The sequence below is a fragment of the Amphibalanus amphitrite genome, unplaced genomic scaffold (genome assembly GCF_019059575.1).
Source record: "Amphibalanus amphitrite isolate SeventyFive unplaced genomic scaffold, NRLGWU_Aamphi_draft 000055F_arrow, whole genome shotgun sequence".
Taxonomy (NCBI): domain Eukaryota; kingdom Metazoa; phylum Arthropoda; class Thecostraca; order Balanomorpha; family Balanidae; genus Amphibalanus; species Amphibalanus amphitrite.
The window spans coordinates 682,275-702,523 of NW_024881551.1; the positions used below are offsets into that span (position 1 = coordinate 682,275).

A 20,249-nucleotide genomic window follows, 5' to 3' on the forward strand; every position below is an offset into this window, starting at 1 on the left:
GCTGTCACACGAAGTCAGTGTGCCCTAACGATATTGAAACAAGGCGGCACATCATCATCCGGGTGGTAAGCCATGATTACTGACGACAAAACGTCTCTGGTACTTATCATGATAACCTCTCTGGCCATACATCACTCAATGCACATCATTAAGCCGCATTGGCCGAAGATCATTGCCAAATCACTCACAAAATCACTCATTCGGCAAACCGAGTGGCTGCGGGCTCACCGGGCGACCAATGAGCACACCGGTGGCGGATCGATGGTTGGCGAGTCACCGGCACGGTCAGAGGTGCGCCCCTGTGCTGTCATGACAACTGCGGCCCGCCGGCGGAGGCGGAGGTGGCGGCCGAGCTGCGGGTCACGCCGACTGCACTGGTCTTCGGTGGTCGCGCGCCGCCCGCGCCAGCCTAGTCGAGCGCAGCGGCACGGCGAGTCGGGAGAGGAGCCGATCGGGCGACGATCGCGCGTGGATCGGTTACATTTTGGTCAACTTTGTTACATTGTGTGCGCTTATTTTAAATGTCTAAGTGGTACTGAGTTGAGCTGAGTGACGTATTCAGCTGAGTGTCTGTGAAACGTGAAGATAGCGTTGTCGTGACGGCCTGCAGGAATAATCATCAGCTCTTGCGGGTCCGCGAGACTTAGTTTTCGAGAGCGGAAATCTGCCTGGCATAGGGAATGTGAGAGGGGCGAACTGCATAGTGTTCGGTTTGGTCTCGTGCGAGGTACCAGGCTAAAGTGACGATCGAGTGAGGGTGCAGCTGCAGCCTGGGGAGGTGGCAGCTGGGTTTCGGCAGCAAAGCTACGGTGAGTCGCGACGGGTATTCCAGTGTCTGTAATCATGTATTTGTCATGTTTTGTCACCCTTGTAGGGCCGAGGCTTATTCTTTCCCGTCAGAACCTAGTACTCCACCTATGGCAGCAAAGCTCTGCTGCATTGTGCTGCACAGTTTATTGCAGTTCCATGGTTTAACTGTTCAACACACTCACGTGAGACAGATTATATCAGACAGAAGCATTATACTGCATTGAGGTAAGTCCAAGGCATATGTCACGCAAATAACGGCACAATGTCGGCGATAATTTAAAACAATCGTTACTATCAATTCAATACTTAAAAGACTTCTATGTGGTAGATATCAGACACAATGAACGCACAAAGGTAAGCATGCAGGCAGGCACTTTTACGGAGGGCATACATATCCACATCATTGTTCCGTTTGTTATCATGGCTCGTTTATCGAGCGGCAGTCCTGCGCATTTGCAGTCAACAGTCGTGCCTGAGCCCCCAGTCCAGTGCACACATGTCACGGACTGTGCACATCCCATTGTGCGCCTGATCCAAGCGACAGCTATATGTTGTGTGCGTCTGCAATTACCAACGACCGTCGCCTCTACACAGCACCGAATATGGAATATAGATTGTCTCAGCGAATAGTCCGAGGCATTTATTGTGCGTGGCTCAACTTCAGAAAAATTAGAGTGTTTGTCGATTAGAAATGCTCTGTCTTCTCTAAAGAAAATGTATGGAGTAACTTCGCTGTTGCAGGTTGTGTTTGCAGTTAGGTACTTAGTTATTGTTTGAATGGCTTGGGACTTTTTGCTAAGTCTTTTTGCTAAGGCAGGAACGATAATCCACTCAGCTAAACATATTCATCATCGATGCCTGCTTTCATCTATCTACCGTCGGAGGTCAGACAGGGGCTATTAGTTTACCGCTTGTAAAATAACTGTAAATCAAGCTTTTCAACCCCATCCCTCTTCAAATGGGTCACGTGGATTGTGCAGCAGCCTGTTGCCCTGGTCGTATATCCGACAGCGGACCTGCCCCCCGCTCTCTGCATAGTTAATGACGCTGGCCGACTAATGGGCCGTTCCACCAGGCAGGAGCGTTTATGATTACACCCATTTTGCATTTGACAGCCACGGGAATTGATTTTATCGTTAAGTGCCGCCGGGCCCGGAGGAGCAGGTTCCGGCAATGGCTCGTCCTGAGCAGCCGACTTTTGAGCCCGGACTGCCGTCAGTACCTATCGCGCCACGAACTCATGTGAGAAATGCGTCTAATGGGGCCGTCACTGCACTCTGCGCTGAGTGCCTGGCGGGAACATGAGAACAGATTTATTTGAATAAGATCCACGATTACATGGCTTTTCACTTACTCGCGTCTGAATGGTAATACAATGGGAAGTTGGAACAGGCACACGGAAATGACTACAAACATTCGCATACCATGCATACACTCGCACCAGAAACGATATCGTGAATCAGAGAGATCCAGCGAACAGCCTGGCATCTGCCCGGAAAGACAAAGTGCCAGGCTCAATGCCGCTGTCGTTCAGCAGCGACACACCGCGGTAACAGAGACGCCGCCTGCCGGCCTCCACACGGATGGCCGGAAGGGTAAACGAGTCCGCTCGCCTGGTGTTATGATCATGCCGCTGGTGGGCTCGCTGTCCGAAGGTCTTAAGAAGAAAGTCCGGATGACCTGACTTCATCGTCCGCACGACTGCACACAAGGTATGGTAAGCCACCAACTGTTCGGCCGTGAGCCAGCCGAGGCTCGATATGGCACCCGAGATGTGATCACATCGCCTTTTCCCGGTCACGACACGTGCGCAGAAGTTGATGGTCTTCTGTACACGGTGCAGCTGTGTGCTAGTACAAGACCCATACACCGACATGCAGTAGCGCACAATGGATAACACTAGAGCTTCTGTGATGCCCTTTAACACAGGTCTAGGTATGACGTGACGTGCGTGACTTAGGGCTATCAGAATACCGGCGCACTTATGGGACATATTGTCTATCTGAGCCTCAAAATTTAGATGCCTGTCAAGCAGGGATGCGGAGCCGGAGCCGGAGTCGGAGCCGGAGCCGCCGGAGCCGGCATATTTTGCCCGGAGCCGGAGCCGGAGCCGGAGCCGTGAAACAATATAGCCCGGAGCCGGAGCCGGAGCCGGAGCCGCCAAAAAAGGGGGCGACTCCGGCTCCTTTTTATTTTTTAAAGAGGAAAAAATAATTGACCTAGTTCGGTTTGACAGTACAAGGCAGTAAAACATATGGTACTTAACTTACGTCATGGGCCATCAAGTGAATGAAAAAAGCCGAATATCCCCAGTATGCAATCAACTTCCTGTCTGCTTCCCCCTCCCCCCCCCCACACGTCTACTGCATCCCCAGAACATGAGGACCGGTCATCAGGTGACGGCCATTGTTTTCAAGCCAGTGCAGTGGACTGAGACTCCCAGCACCGTCTCTTCCCCCCCCCCCACCCCCACCCCCACCCCAATGCAGCCGAGACGGGTGTCAGCTTACGATGGCTCAGTGAACTCCGATTCGCGGCGACTGCTTTTCCAATGCCATCGCTTCCTAGTCCTTTGTTCTGCCAGTTCTCTCCAGTCTCCGAGGTGCGTTCGCGCGGGGACGCGGTGAGCCGGTTATGGCAAAGAGTAACGCGTATAACCAATCCAATTTTTCTTCCACCCGTTTGATTGCATAGGGGATGTACTGAGTCGGAGCCGGAGCCGCCGGAGCCGGAGCCGCCGGAGCCGGACCATTTTACTCGGAGCCGGAGCCGGAGCCGGAGCCGCCATAACATTTCTCCCGGAGCCGGAGCCGGAGCCGGAGCCGATTTTTTTCTCCGGAGCCGGAGCCGGAGCCGGAGCCGTCTGAAATTTCCACGGCTCCGCATCCCTGCTGTCAAGTTGAACACCGAGGTTTTTAACTACTCCTGAGTCTGGAATGACATCTCCATTGAAGGTCAACGTCACAGGTGGTACATTGCGCAGCATTGAGGGGGTACCTAGCACTAACATCTGCGTCTTCTTGGAGTTGAGCTTCATCCGGTTGAAGCAAAACCACTGGTACAACATGTCGAGTGCGTGCTCCATACGGGCGACGAGCTGCGGTAAGTCACACTTTCTGCCTGTCACTATCAGTTGTGTGTCGTCAGCATACTGGACAACACTAACACCGTCCGGCACATGCAAGCTAAGGTCGTTCGCAAACAGCATGTACAGAATACAACTGAGGGCGCCGCCCTGGTATACACCGATCACATTGCTCTTTTTATCAGAAAGTAGCATCCTTCCGTCTGCGCACCGTACCTGCACCTGCTGCGCGTGGTCGGCCAAATAGTCACGGAACCATTTGGTAGTGATGCCGTAGAGAGACAGCTTTTCTAGCAGCTTGTCATGCGGAACAACGTCAAAACAGGCGGTATATTATCGGCAATGTTAGGACGTTTGTGGAGCAAACTGCACTACATGGAATGCCTGTCGGGATGTAGGTCGTTCCTTCATGGTTCCAGAAAATGTATTTGATTCAATGCTGATCAATGACATTAACCCGCGAGTTGCTGGGGGGGGGGGGGCGTTAAACGCCCCCACTTTTTTCGCCGGGCCATAGCATAAAAACGGCGCGCCTCAGGCGCGCCAAATTTTGGTACCTGTAGGGAATTGATTGAAGTTTATTGTGACAAAGTTTCAAAAAAATCGGTCGGAAAATTTTTGAGATATCGAGGTTTTAGTGACGTCATGATTTCTGAGTTTTCGATCAAAAACGGCATATGTTCAAAAAATCATATAAAATCACAGAATAGGCATACAGACATGCCGTAAATGCCATTAGACTGCCAATACCATGATCAATCAAATGGCTATCTTCGATTATTGATTATCGTTCCGCATTTTCCAAAATCTTGAACTGAATCTTGGCAATTTTTCGTGACTACTTCACGACCATGATACATGAATTTCTTAAATTGAACTTTTTAAGCCAAACACGTACACATATGATAAAATGAGTGTCACCATCGTGTTCTACGCCCCAAATTACCTATTAAATATGTGTCACAGGCTGCAAATATCAGTTTTGATTTTCGGGGATATGTGCCTACCCGGTTGACCTGACCTTGACCCTGACCTATGCTTGACTGACCCCTATATGAAGCTGATACTCTTGTAGGCCTTATAAGATGGATTGTGCACCGTTTTGACAGAGTTTATGGCGAGAGGCGCCCATTGCGAAGTCCTGAAGTCCATGCTACTGAAAGCCCGATTTCAGGTGTTTGACCTGACCTTGACCCGACCTGTGACCTCAAAATTCAACTTTAAAGTACTCATCTGAAGCGTCTCGTCGCGCTCTTTCGTTTGCCGCCTCGTGCGTTTCGCTGCGCCTATTGGTTCTCGAGTTATCGGCTGGGGGCGTTTAACGCCCCCCCCCCCCCCCAGCAAACGGTGGGTGGCAAAATACCCCAGCAACTGCCGGGTTAAGCACTATCGATTACGCATGCCTGTAAATTACTCAAACATTTATATTGCTTGGCGTAACAAATCATGATTTCATTTCAGGGTCTTTATTTATGCAGATGCCATGGTGCACATTACTTCAGCAGAGACAAAACTATACGGATAACGGATTGAAATAATTTAGCGAAACACTGTACGACGCTGAGACCTCTGCTACCTAGATGAGATTCAAGCTCGTGCTTTCTGCATCTAATGCTAAGAACAAGCCTGTTTGGATAGATTGGCTTTTATAGCGTCTCATGTCTGCCACGAAGAAATGGCATGAAAATTCAGAATTAATAGTGCGATTGTATGAACATCAATGTCATCACGTTCATCCACAGTGAACGCTTTTCCAAAGACAAGCTTCAGCTAGTGACCGAAGAGGAACTATCTGGCTGCTTTAAAGTCTAAAAGGAAGCGTGCTAAGTGCTCTGTAATTTATGTCGCCAGTTCTCGGCTCCTCGATGGGAGATTGTTCCGGAGAGGCGTGATAACAGGCAGCGGAGCTATATCGCTCACAGGAAGAAAACAGCCGAGCTTTGTTAGCTTGAGGCAATCTACGCTCATGAGCCGTATAATAAAAGTTATCTTTCACACTCATCCATCATCAATTCCTGATAAATGAGGGTGCTTTGTGCTGGCGCTTCAGCAACTTCATTTTGCGGAATAATCTCAGCTCGTGGGCTATGGAAGCTCGTGGTTGCAGATTGTAATGTGTGGCGATAATCAAATGACGCTTTTTGTCAAAATTCTCTCTACTTTTCTGTTTATTTTTTAGATATACCTTGTACGATATTCAAGGGGTATGGTGTTAGGTGATAAAGATGTACCAAATCGTGAAAATATCTTATAATCCTCGTATTTCAAAAACCTAGAGCCACTGAAGTACTTTCAAACTAATGTTTAGCGAGATTGCGAGCATTCGAAGTTTTTTTTTCTGATCAGCGACCACCGAGCGCCTTCTTCCGCTCGTTGCTACTAACGTGACCCACGGACAAAGTTCGGGAAGTGTGTCTGTCCCTAATGGGAAATTGTGATCAAGGATTTGGATGGCTGATGCGGAAAAACAGAGGACAGCTCTATCTGTGAGACCCAGATCTGAATCTACAGTGTTTCAGGCGCAGCTCTGTGCAGTCTCTGATCCTCCCCCATATTTCTCCCCCAGAGACGCAGCCCTGAGACGCGCCGCCAAGTACCGAGACTTTGCCATGACGCTGGTGGAGGGCGGCGGCCTGTCGCCACGGCTGCCGTCGGCCGTCCCGACCACGCCACAGCCGACCACACCTCAGCACAAGCACAGGAACTCTCTGCGTGCCACGCCGTCCCGAGCGGCCGCCGCGCGCCGCAACCGGGTGGCCGCCGAGGAGGCCGGCACGCTGGTAAGTCCGCAGAGGAGGGGAGGAGTGGGAGCGGAGGGGAGCGATGGGAGTGGAGGGAGTAGAGCCGAGATGACGCCGAGCGGAGGGGGGTGGGGGGGGGGCGCTGTGGTGGCTGAGCAGAAACAATAAGACTAAGGAGAGTATGGTCTGATTATGCATTTTTAATCAAAAGTATAACTTGTTTCAGTGATTCACACATGTTACGTGACTAATTATGCAAACACAAGAGCAGATTAAGCCGAATCCACCCTAATATCAGTTTCTCAGGTCTCTTAGTTTTCGACTGTTTAGTTTATTGCTATAGGTATGTAGGGGAGAGTGGGGAAAGATGCCCAGGGTTTACCTATGTCATATATTATTCGAAAATGACGATCGGAAAGTAAAATCTTGGAGTTTCAACGGAAGCCGACATCCTTTTTCTCCAAAAATATCACACTTTCGTGCCTGAAATATGATAACTTTTTTGCTGTTAAGCATTTTCCTGAAGAAGTCAAAGGCATCTTACCCCACAGGGTGGGAAAGACGCCCCCTGGCGTTGGGGAAGATGCCCCCTGCACTATAAGTGACATAAATGGGCACGTGAATCGCCTGAACGATTCAGTAGTCCCTTCGAGCCTGCAGTAGACACCAAACGTCATCGTAAGGGCCCTCAAAAGTGGTCGTAAGGGGCTTCAGAGGTCATCGTTAGGGTCATCATAGTCCAGCGCGGCCAAACAAGCATCCGTGGTGGCGTTCGGAGACCACTGTGGGGCCCTTATAGGTCTTCATGATGCTTGAGGGCCCTCGAGCCCATCGTGGGGGCCTCAGATGCCAGCGCGGCCCGTGGAGCCAACGTGGGAGCCCTCAAAGGATGTCGTGAGGGGCCCTGAAGCCAATAATGGGGCCCACCGAGGCCGTCATGAGGGCTCTCAGAGTCAGATGCCGCCCAAAAAGTCGCTGTGTGGGCCGAGAGACCGGCATGGGGAGCACCCGACCGTACTGGACTCTCAATAGTCCCAGACCGGCTTTTGTCTCTCATCACAAGCATGTAATAAATACGAATACGAATTACTATGTAATAAATGATTTGACGGGCTGCTTAAAGGACAGCCTACGGATTTAGGGGGGCGTCTTTCCCCATCAGGACAGGGGGCATCTTACCCCAAGGTACCGAAGTAACATTAACCCTCGCCGGACCTATTGGTTTTCTACATACGCGCCGGCCGAGGGGGGGGGGGGCGGGTACGACCCCCCCTCGCCGTTTCGCCCCTGGTGGAGCTAGCGCGTCGCGGAAAAAACGAGCGTGTGCGCCGTTACGAGACGCAGAGATTGGTACCCGATTTTAAGGTCCTAGGTCAACCGGTGACCTCTGAGGTCAGGTCAAGTGCCCCAGGGTACGGTTCAGTTTTTGGTGAATAACTTCGCAAAAAACGGCCGCAGAGCCGCGATTTTGGCAGCATCGTGTTCGCCTCGCTCAGGCGCGTCGAATGATATACTTTTTGTCCGGGTCAGGTCAACTTTGGGTGTTGACCTCAGGTCAAGGTCAGGTCAGCACCCCCAGGTCACGAAGTTGGTCGAAAGAGGTCATATCGCATATCATTCGATTCGGCAGGTCTTCCTGAGTCCATTGGTGGCTTTCTCGACTCGCTAGCTCAATTTGATCAAGAGTTATTGACGAAAAACTAATATGACCTTGATGACGTCATAAATGACGTCACGCAAGGTCAACATTGCAAAAGTGACGCATCTAACCTTGCAAGAGGTGCATCAAATCACGATTCTGTGTGCTTGAGATAGTTGGAGATCGTTCCCGGCGCCAGAATAGCAGTTTTCATTTTTCCCCATTGACTTATAATGGTGAGGTCACGAAAATGACCTGACCTCATATGACCTTTAGGAAAAATCCGAGATATACAAGTTGTGAGACTCATAATGGATACTAGATCCTGCAAGTTTCATTTCCCTGTGACATCTCCTCTGGCAGTGAGGGCGTTGCGAAGTTGCGACATCTGAAGACCGTGCAGAGGTTCACTTATGACGTCATAGGTCAGTGACCTGACCTGACCCAAAAATGCGGTTGGTGTCAAAAGATGCGGCTTGGATCAAAGGTCAGGTATGCCAAGTTTCAGCTCTCTATCGCCAGCGTGTTCGGAGCTATCGCGAAAAAAACCTATGGGGGGGCGGCACCCGCCCCCCCTCCCTCGGCCGGCGAGGGTTAAATCAGTACAATTTGTTAGCCATAAAACTACACCCTGAAACAAACTGTTTGGGACACAGAACACGCATGTTAATGTATCACGACTATAGCAAGGGACGCAAAAATTATCTACCTTCTTTGATATTTACAATGTTTTGACACCAAAATATTTTTCGAAGGCAGCAAATAAAAAACATGCATTCACCAGCCAGCCGTTGCCCAACTGAGCTTCGCAAATTTTTGTGCAGTTAACAAGGCAGGCTTCCGCTTTACGCTAAGAACATTAATTTCCGGGTTCAATTCTTTGTTTCGCCGCTAGAGGGGGTGGGGCGTCTTTCCCACCCTGGGCATCTTACCCCACTCTCCCCTACTGGTAGGAGCATGCCTTAGTAACTTTGCTAAGGTGCATAATCAAAGCACTCTAAGAAAGAAGTAAACATAATGGCATTTAGGCCGTTTGTTACGGTATCTGCGCGGTAAGGCGTAAAACCAAATTTGTTTCACTGATGGCTTTAAAGTTCAATGTCTGGCCTTTTAATTCTGGTATCAAAACCTTTAGCCTGAAAGCTCAATAATTGATCACATTTTTTTATGTACAATTACAATTTATTGCATCATTAGTATTACATCATCGGTATTTCTGAGCAGGAGCATGATGAATCAACTCAAGACCAATCAGTTTCATTGAATAACCCGACTGAAGCCTGAGCCGCGCGGGACAAATTGTACCCGGGTGGTATCGTTTCCGTGAACCGGTCACGCTAGCTGAATACCTGGTATTGCGTCATTCTCCGGAGGGGCGATGGACAGCCGCTGAGCGGCGGGCATCCTCTGATGGCGTGCCGGGCACGGGTCGCGTGCCGGCCCACAGACCGGGGTCGATAGTTCATATAGGCCGGGACCGTCTGAGAAGTCCTCTGGTCACCCCTGACACGGTCAGTGGAGACTGCACCGTATCAGAGCGCTGACGCGTGCGGGGTCGCTGAGGGTCCGATACTGGGGCCCGTGGTGTTTGTGGTGGTACTGGTGATGCAGTGTCCGGTGTGAGGGAGAGACGATGTGAGATAGTATTTGTCAATCATAAAGAGGCACTCCTGCGATTAACTATGATTCAGACATTGCTTTACATCCACTCAAACTGAGAAAATGTAGATCCTAATGAAATGAAGCGTTGACAAGCCATTTTGACGAAGAAAGTCGTTGTATACCGCAGTTTATGGCAAGGATGATTCAGCATCCATAGGTAAGTTACTATTCGCTGTTGCATTTACTGGTCACAGTTATGCTCTGCGAGATTATCATATATGAATAACCAAGCTACACAGGGCACGAAACCCTCATCAGCATTATTTAGCGAAAAACACTAACAGTTAAACAGCAACAAACACCAACAATAACCATAAGCAACATATTCGTGTCGCGGATATGCTTATAACATCTTCTTTATCCCGGCTCATTCGTAAGTGTCTGAGCCGGGATAAAGGTACCATGCTTATCGTGCCATGGATTAAACTCTTTTTTAAGTTTAATCCATGGTTTCGGATAAACAAAGTGATTGAATGCAGGTGCAGGATTTCAGTGGGTGGTTTTCTTGCGATGTGATTTATGAATGAATTACGGATGGCATAAAGCAGCACAAAACGGGCCAGCTCCACGAGTATCGTTCAACCACAGGCCTCAGCTATATGTCACACACGTCCAGTCGGCGGGCAAATGCTTCCCGAGAAAAGGCCATCCTATAGTTCGAGAAAGACTTCCCTATCAAGGTAGACTCGAGCACCAACTTAGCTTGAAAACTTAGCTCGAATCAAGCGATGAGTGTGGGCCATTTATTTGATGGTGTCGCACGATTCACCGGACACCCAACCTGATAAAGCGCATCCAAGAGAGTCGTCATTTGATGACGTCAGCGTGAGTGTGACTCGCTCTTAATTGAATTGCTAAACTGTGGTATTGTATAGGGCAGAGACCATCTAATGAAACTAGTCACTCCTTCGCTTTCGCCTTTCTCACTTAACTAAAAGTCATTGTGGCGAGGCGTTTGCGAATTATCATGCTTTAGCATTCCGATAAATTCGATAGGATGTACAGGTTTCACGGGTTTTAGCGGTAGTTTTTGCTCTCATGAAATTTAGTAAATTTCCGACGATACTTTCTTCGTCTTAAGCTTTTAAGGGTTGAAGATGCGATCGATTTATTTGTACGCATACCTGCCATGATCCTCTAAAATGGCTTCATCGTAAATCGATTAGTTTCTGAGATATAGCTGGAAATGTGAAAAGGCAAAACCTATCGCTTAAAGGGACCCTCCCACCTTAACATTAGTTTTGAGTTGAGATAGCCAAGTTTGCGGCCAGGCTCAGAAACCACCATTTATCCTGGCCGCAACCCCCGCAGCTTTATGGTGTTCAAGAAATTTCTTCCCTTTACTTGCAGGGTGGGACCAGCGTGGTCCCTATCTCTTAACCATTACGGGAATCTGATGACGTCATCAGGCTTTCGAACGTCCGTTAAATGTTTGACTAAAACGTTTTGTAGCACGCGGTGGTATATGCTGCTTTGCGCGCAACAAATGCCGCACTTTCAAATAAAGTCGCTAGGAACAGCGGAGATCCCAAAAAGTAAACAAAAGTAAAAGTCTAATATCTTGAAAACCGGTGAATATTTTTCGATGAAATTTGGTAGATATTCGTTTTTGCTCTTTCTAAACCGAGCGACATCACTTTCATGCCAATTCATTAACTTTTTTGAAGGTGGGAGGGTCCCTTTAATACTTACATTGTACAATAGCATTGATTGAATTGATTGTGTGATATAATTAAAGTTTACTCTGATAATCTTAATATCCAAGGCAAGCAATTGCTACTATAAAATCTTTGGTAGGGTATTTACCTTATTGTGACGATACCTGTAAATAGTTGGGTACAAAACGGCCTTTGATGCGTGTCGCATGTTCAGTATTCACCCTTCTGAACTAGTCATCTTTAATTGGTTTTGATAAGTTTATAATCAAGCGTCACTGACGTTCATCAGTCACATCATGTTTACAATAGAACTGAATGGGTACCACACGGCATTCTGCGTTATTACGAAAATATGAGGTGTTCATGAAGATAGCATCACTTAATTGGTCGTAAAATGGTAGTTCGTCTTTGCTCTTGTACAGTAAGTAAGAGTCCCATGGTTTAGCTTATTTATGAAACGTTCCGTTCACCAGCTTGACTGTGCAATTTACAATGGTCTGAAACAATTTCGCTGAGCCCGTTAATTTAAAAGAAGGGTTTATAACGAGAAGAGGTAGCATAGAAGCCACCTTATTTTCGCAATATCAGCTGAAAGCAAATAAGGAAAATGAATGTGAACGTCAATTCCGACTGCTGGCATCGCCTGGCTTTTACAGGTCCTCGGAAAATACGCAGGTCCTTGGTCCTAACTGGTATCACGGAAAACAATCTGTGACCGGCAACGATTTAAGATGCACCATTTACCATGTCCTGTGTTGTAGGACCAGGAAACATTTGACTAGTTATGACCTGTGCAGTGTGCACTGTGCAGTGTGTGTCACCTGAACTCAACCCTAGCCTTTGGACTCGGTCTGCCGACATCAACCCATGAGTTGTGGAGTTGCACCTATTGATCTTTACCCACTTCCTATGGGCTCGGACCTGCTGACCTTCTACGCGGAACTGTAGGCTCAGGCCACCTGACCTTCACCACGTTACCCGTGATGTCAGCCCCCTGACCGATGACCCGTGTGTGCCGCCAGGGCCGGGTCGGCTCGTGGACGTCCACCCGCAGTGCGCGCAGCTCGCGGAGCGTGGCCAGCCACCACCCGAGTCTGGCCGAGGACACCGACTCAGAAATCGGCCAGCTCAAGATCGACGACGACACGGAGATGGCCCCGGCCGGCGGCATGGCCAGGGGCGCCAACTCCCTGTTTCGAATCAGAAAGGTCAGTCTGTCAGCGGGCCGTGATCCTGTGTGTCGAGTTCGCCTTGCTGTGCCAGAAATTGTCAGCCAGCTGATAGCTGCTTTGGAGAATGTATGTAAAGATAAATTGACAAAGAGGGGGACCTTACTTATTGTATTTATGTAGATAAATTTCCTGTCTAGGGTTAGATGAAGTGGGCAACTACATACATAAAATTATTACAATATGTGTTGCATGTAACTAGCGAAGCTTGGGTAAAGAGCCGTTTTAATTCAACCACTTTATTCTCTCTCCCTGCAGTTGATCCAAATTCCAAATGTGTGATCCAAACGGGACCGTTTCTCATAACCCTGCTCTCTCCCCGCAGCTGATCCAGTCGTGGACCAAGCGTCGGTCGCAGCAGAGCGAGGATGAGCGGCCGGACTCGTTTCTGGAGAAGTTCACTATGGCCGGCGGGGGCACCAATGACCCGCCGGCCGACGCCGACGGAGCTACCCTCTGCTACGGCCTCACCTCCGGGCACCTGGTCATCAACAAGGCCAAACCGTTCCATTACCGGGTGAGACACCGGCCGTCGGCAACTTCCAATTAATGGTCGATTTGTCAGTTTGAGTTTTTTTAGATGTGGTCAATTGTCAAAATCATGTTACAATGATTCTGAATTAAGGTACACTTACGGATGACCCTTGCTATTCACAGACTTTTAAGGGGTACTGTAAAGCGACTTTGGAGCTCACGAAGTATGTGTAACCACCGAGCTGAAAGAACCCGGTCCACAGATGCTGGGATAAAACTTAGAACTTATGGACGCATCGTGCTCGGAAATGCTTCACTAATCCTCAATTTTACACTCAATCGAAGACGTCGGAGCACACAAATCTAGCATTCCACAACGGATTAGTCATCTGTACTTCATAAAATGGCTCAATCGAGTCGCGAATGAGAAGTAAAACCGAAAAGACAAAAACGATACGCCTTCTGGGCAAAGTCCTCTGCGTCGCCGCCGTTGCCGTGGATACCGTGAGGCACGGACTGTACACAAATCTATCATAAGCGGCATCGATCTCGGCTCAGATCGGCTCTGCAGACAATGTTCGAAATGTTTCCCGCAGTGACCAGGACAACGGAAAGCAGAAACACGCACTTTAAGGAGAGATGCATTTGGTCAATGATGCATCACGTTTGATGTCTGGGAACCGTTTAAAAAAGTACAGATAAGCATATAAGGAGTTATTTCATTACCGACATATCCTGCACCTTCCCTTCCAGACGGCCACTGGTTTGCCATTTGGTGTGACCGTGCGTGTGTCTTAATTCCCTCAGTGGCTTGGGGTGGTGACGGTGGCAGTCCTCTACAACGTGCTGGTCATCGTGGGCAGGACCGTGTTCTGGGAGCTGCAGAACCTGGCGCCCCGGGTCTGGTTCACCCTCGACTACATCTGTGATAGCATCTATCTGTTAGATATGGCCATAAAGGCGCACGAAAGTAAGCAATTTGACGAGGGGTCTCAGAGTGGTAGAAAAGATCTTCGCGACTGCGGGAATGCACAATGTAATAAAAAAATAATTAAATACTGTTGAACATCGGAGGTCTCCTATAGTTGCTCTTTTATCATTCGGCATTTGCCAGGTTTTGGGTCGATAGAGATAGGGCGAACTATTCATTTTCGCAATAAAAATGTTCTGAAAGATGAAAATCTCGAAAAAAATGGCGTATGCCTAAATGTGTAATGATATGACCAATGACTATTTATTATGTGTTTCAGGCTATCTGGAGGAGGGTTTGGTGGTGCGGGACGCCCGCAAACTGCGGTTGAACTATGTGCGATCGGTGCACTTTATCCTGGACATTATTTCTGTGCTACCGACCGACCTGCTGTACCTGTATCTGGGTACCGAGTGCTACTACTACGTACCCTGTCCGTGCATCGTGCGCATCAACCGCGTGCTGCGCTACCCACGCATGAGCGAGTACTTTGACCGCACCGAGACGCGAACCATTTTCCCCAACGCCTTCCGCATCAGCAAGGTGGTGCTGTACATCTTGGTGCTTATCCACTGGAACGCATGTCTGTACTTTGCGCTCAGTTACGCCATCGGGTTTGGCACCGATCAGTGGGTGTACCGCAACATCACACCTGGTGTGAACGGCACACTGATGCACCAGTATATCTACAGCTTCTACTGGTCAACGCTGACGCTGACTACAATCGGTGAGACGCCGCAGCCCGTCGAGGACGTCGAGTATGTGTTCGTGACGCTCGACTTTCTCGCCGGAGTGCTCATTTTCGCCACGATTGTCGGTAATGTGGGCTCGATGATCACAAACATGAACGCATCCAGAGCAGAGTTCCAGAACCGCATGGACAGCGTCAAACAGTACATGGAGTTTCGGAAGGTCGGCAAGGACCTGGAGCGACGTGTCATCGAGTGGTTCGACTACCTCTGGTCCAACAAACAGTCCCTCAACGAGGAGGACATCCTGGCGACGTTGCCGGACAAGCTGAAGGCCGAGATTGCCATCCACGTGCACCTGGACGCGCTGAAGCAGGTGCGACTGTTCCAGGACTGCGAGCCCGGCCTGCTGGTCGAACTGGTGCTGAAGCTGAAGCTGCAGGTCTTCAGTCCGGGCGACTACATCTGTCGCAAGGGCGACGTCGGCAAGGAAATGTACATCATCAAACGCGGAAAGGTGATCGTGGTCTCGGACGACGGGAAGACCGTGTTCGCAACACTGATGGCCGGCAGCGTCTTCGGCGAGGTGAGCATCATGAACATAGCCGGCAACAAGATCGGGAACCGGAGGACGGCCAATGTCAAGAGCGTCGGTTACTCGGACCTCTTCTGTCTCTCCAAGGACGACCTGTGGAACACACTGAACGACTACCCGGAGGCCTACAAGAGCCTTATAGAGAAGGGTCGGCAGCTGCTCATCAAGGACGGGCTGCTGGATGAGGACGCGCTAAAGGCAGCGGAAGAGCAGCAGCTGACCACGAAACAGCAGGTGGAAAAGCTTGGTAAGTGTTACGCTATTCACGATATATATGCTAATCACGATCAAAACAAGGCTCAATGTGTCTACGAAATCCTGCAGTTGGAAATGAAAATATCGACCCTTACGCATCAGCCTAGAGCAGAGAGTGGGATGTTGTCGAATGCAATGATAAAAAGGCTCATGCAAGGCGGCAATTACAAATCGGAGCGTAATCATGTAATAGAATAATTAAGCCGATATTTTATGCAGCGGATCGCTTCATCTCATAACTGTAGATATTGAATACAGCACATATTTTCATCTGTCCCATCGGACACGCTTCATGTATGGCCAGGCAGCGATCCACTCGAGCGGTAATGCCGATCTGTGAATCCGTAATGAAGCCTGCTGATATTCCAGCTCCACATGATGATCTGGGACGATTATTGATGCGAGCAAAAAGCGGCATGACGTGATTATGTTGCGATTCATGCTGACGTGCGCCACCCACAGAGGATATGTTGGATAAGCTGCAGACGCGCTTCGCCCGTCTGTTGGGGGAGTACTCGTCGTCCCAGAAGAAGATGAAGCAGCGGGTGACGTCGCTGGAGAAGAAGCTGTTGGATAAGGAGGGCTCTGACGACATAGCCAGCCGCGTCAACAGGTGAGACTGATTGATGATTGGGCAGTGGGCACGGTGTGGGGAATGACAGGGTGTATAGAGCAACGGGTAATGGCTCACCAGTGGGCAAGAAAGCTAACTAGAGTCACTGGTTAACAACTTCTCAACAACGATTGACCACAGAATTGACAAAAAGGGTATCTCAAGTCTCTTTGCCGATCACAAAACCATTGCCGACCGTTAGCGTTGCTGTTCCCTCTACATACTTCTTGTATTCTTCCCACGTTTCTGAGCATTGACAGTTCATTAGCTCGACCAGCTCATTTTTCAATGCTGGCAGCTAAATGTTGCAACCATTTGGTAAGACTAATATTGTTATCCCACCTTTGGGACATTTCGGAGGACATGTTATTTAGTTATTTATGTTAGGTTAGTTATTTTGTCCTCCCCGTGGCCTAGTGGATAAGGCGTCCGTCTCCTAACTCGGTGGCAGCGAGTTCGCGGCCGGGAAGCTCCACGTCGTTTGACCCGCGTTCCTATATTAAGCCAGCTGGCAACTGGCGAGAGAGGGCCACGCTAGACCCGGGAGGACCGTGCCGCCATCTACCTGCGGCACTTTAAACTTTCGATCCAAATTATCACCGGTGAGCCGGGCGCGGGCAAGTTGGGGTGGTGGGTCCGTGGTGTCATTCGCAACAAGCTCTGCTTAGCGGGGCACCCGGGCCCATAGCCACCCATTCATCCATTCGGACAAAATTTCTTTAAAAAAAAGGTACATACGGCTGCATTTGTACGTTCAACGTCTCGTTTTGCATTATTACAAATTTAAGAACGACCGAAATATGTAGCTCGTACGACTGCTTTTTTTCCTGCCAACTTTCTTTATTCATATCTTGTCCTGATATTGCTCATCATTCATGGCTACGCACGCGACTTGACTACTTGCCAGTTAACTTAAAAATCGTTTTCAGTGATGTATTCTAGAGGATTGGCCATTTATTCTTCGACATGTTATGTAAGTCGCATTGCTTGAAGTTTTCATGCACAACACGCATTTGTGAAACCTCTGTATACCTGCCTCTGAATTTGGTATACAGACTACAGATTTCTATGTGGGAACATATACCAAATGCACAGTGTGCTGCTATGCGCATGCAAAAAGAAGCATGCATTACAACTAGCAAATGTATCGGGTGGTGTCCGTGCACTATCCCTATTTCCTTATTCATTTGTACGCATTTCTGGGGCAATGCTGGCCAGCTGCTCATTGAATATTTGCGAAAGGAAATAACTTGTCTTATTTTGGAGCCAAATACCGTTTCGGTTAAAAAGAATGAGTTACAGATCATCTAAAAGAAAATATCGTACCTATTTTCATGACCATCTTTCTAACGATAGTTTGATATCAATGGAATTGGACACACCAGGCTATACATATTTTCAATAAGGATGCGTTTAAAGTAACATGTTGAAACCACTCAGCATGCATCGTCGGTGTACCGAATCATTTATGTGCTTCACCACATCCACTAACTTCACCGACAATCCGCTTGCATGGCATATCTGACATTACACACCATGCTAAAAGTGCTCTCAATTATTGGCAGCAAATGAATGATGAATGGCATGCAGACTAAAAGGGGAAGGATCACGAATCACGAAAATATCTCATGATGAGAATTTTTCACATTTCACAATTATCTTGCCCTAATTGCACTCTCGCCGGCATTTGCCCACACATTTGATTCCACATGTCTCCGCCTTGAGATGTGAACACATGACTTGCTTATGGCATTCATTCAGCTGTTACACACTGTCAGTTTGGAGCTATGTTTCTCGGGAGGTTTACGGTTTGGACTGAGTGGTTTCCGGAGCGCTCATGGCTCAAACCAAGCTCATGACCCGGTCCGATTGCCTGTCGAGTAGCTCATGGCCCAATCGTCCGTTCATGGTGCTCACTGAGACCCCGGAGATGGAAACGGTGGTCGTTTTAGATAGTATCGGCTACTTTATGAACCCTTTCTGCGGTAGCTAGTAATCACGGAAATCTCCTCACAACCCATTCAAACTCACTAACCCTCCTGAGTTTGATTGACCTGTGACCTGCAGCCTTTGACCTGTGATCCTTGACTTGTTCCTCAGTTTGACCACCACCACCCCCTTTAGTTTGCCAGACTTGGTGCTCTTCCCCTTTTACCCTCACTTGCTGACCCCCCCCCCGATCTGCGACAGCTCGACAGTCGGCTTCTAACCCCTCCCCCACACCCCCTGACGCCCTCCCCGCCGTCCCCCAGCTCCAACAGCCGCACTACTGACCCCTCTCCCTTCACCACACCCCCTGACGCCCTCCCCGCCGTCCCTCAGCTCCAACAGCCGACTACTGACCCCTCTCCCTTCACCACACCCCCTGACGCCCTCCCAGCCGTCCCTGGCAGCTCCAGCAGCCGACTACTGACCCCTCTCCCTTCACCACACCCCCTGACGCCCTCCCTTGCCTCCCCCAGCTCCAACAGCCGGCTACTGAGTACTGAGCGCTCTCCCTCCCCCACACCCCCTGACGCCCTCCCCGCCGTCCCCCAGCTCCAACAGCCGGCTACTGACCCCTCCTTCCCCACCACTGACGCCCTCCCTTGCCTCCCCCAGCTCCAACAGCCGGCTACTGAGTACTGAGCGCTCTCCCTCCACCACACCCCCTGACGCCCTCCCCGCCGTCCCCCAGCTCCAACAGCCGGCTGCTGACGGCCGCCGTCGGTCTGGGAGGCTCGGAGATCGGGTCCCGCCGGCCCTCGTTCGCCTCCCAGTACTCCCTGGCGGTACCCTCCCCGGCATTCAGCTCCTCCTCGGAGTCTGACATGTCGCGCCGGCCCGACGACCAGGGCGCCACCTGACGACGGCGCCGCGTTCAACTCTGGGTGCACTCCAGTCTCGAACGGCGCCAGCGGCACTCCGACGAGAGTGCCACCTAGTGGTGCCGGCCGGAACCGGTACTTCGGACGGTCACCGCACCACGGAGAGAGATCGACAGTGGAGGTGAATGAAGCACACGGCTGCCTTTGGAAAACGTTAAGACTAATTACGTTACAACGAACATGGGTGGAGAACCTGCCCCGGCCACCCCAGCCGTGGCCGGGGTAACTTTCAGCCGACCCCGGCGCGGCCGGGGTAACTTTTTCCACTTTTGTAAATCCTAAAAGCTGTCTCCATACGAAAAAACTGCCACCTATAAAAGTGTCTCTCATTGTTCTTATCTACCTTGAAAAGTTTGTGAAAATTTACTTTATTTTCATTTTGGAGCTTCTATGTTTTCAAATCTTTTCATCGCGGAGCCCGACAAGTTTCATCAAACAGAATTAAATCATATTTAAGGGCAGTTATCGTAAGATGGCACTGCAATAACATCACAAGACAGAACGAGGGTAATATCAGTGAGATAGAAGGACGAGCTGCTGGGGCTCAAGGCTCCCCCCACTTAATCCGCGCCAGGGTGGTGGCTCTATCGTAACACGTTGAGTCGAGAGGAGGGCGTTTCACGCTCCTTCTAACTCGGCTACTGGGCTACGAGGCGAGAAGCGGAACGACGTTTGGAAGAGCGACAAACGTGATCAGAGAAATCTGGTCAGTGGTCATCTTTTAGGCGCAAGCACAATAATAAGCCCACCATAGATCACCAAAAGCCAAATTTCTCTGATTTTAGCGTTCTCCGACAACTTTTCTCACAGTTCATGAACATAACGGAACTAAAACACTGTAAACAAAACATTCGATAACTCGTTTAAGACTCGGTCGCTAATAATATTTCAGGTGCGAGCTCAAATCAATAAGAGTGTTTAAACGGTCCAGTTTGACATTTTTGTGTGGGAAGGTTGCAACT

General features: G+C 49.5%; 1 protein-coding gene across 1 annotated transcript; it reads left to right on the top strand.

Annotated features, from left to right (window-relative positions):
• Positions 1 to 1,983: 1,983 nt before the first annotated feature.
• LOC122378111 (cyclic nucleotide-gated cation channel alpha-3-like) lies at positions 1,984 to 19,266 on the top strand. The gene is made up of 8 exons (XM_043358786.1): positions 1,984 to 2,024; positions 6,462 to 6,675; positions 12,618 to 12,803; positions 13,150 to 13,341; positions 14,106 to 14,268; positions 14,549 to 15,799; positions 16,270 to 16,420; positions 19,098 to 19,266. Exons 1-8 carry the CDS (start codon positions 1,984 to 1,986, stop codon positions 19,264 to 19,266), a joined length of 2,367 nt encoding a protein of 788 aa, XP_043214721.1.
• Positions 19,267 to 20,249: the final 983 nt, after the last annotated feature.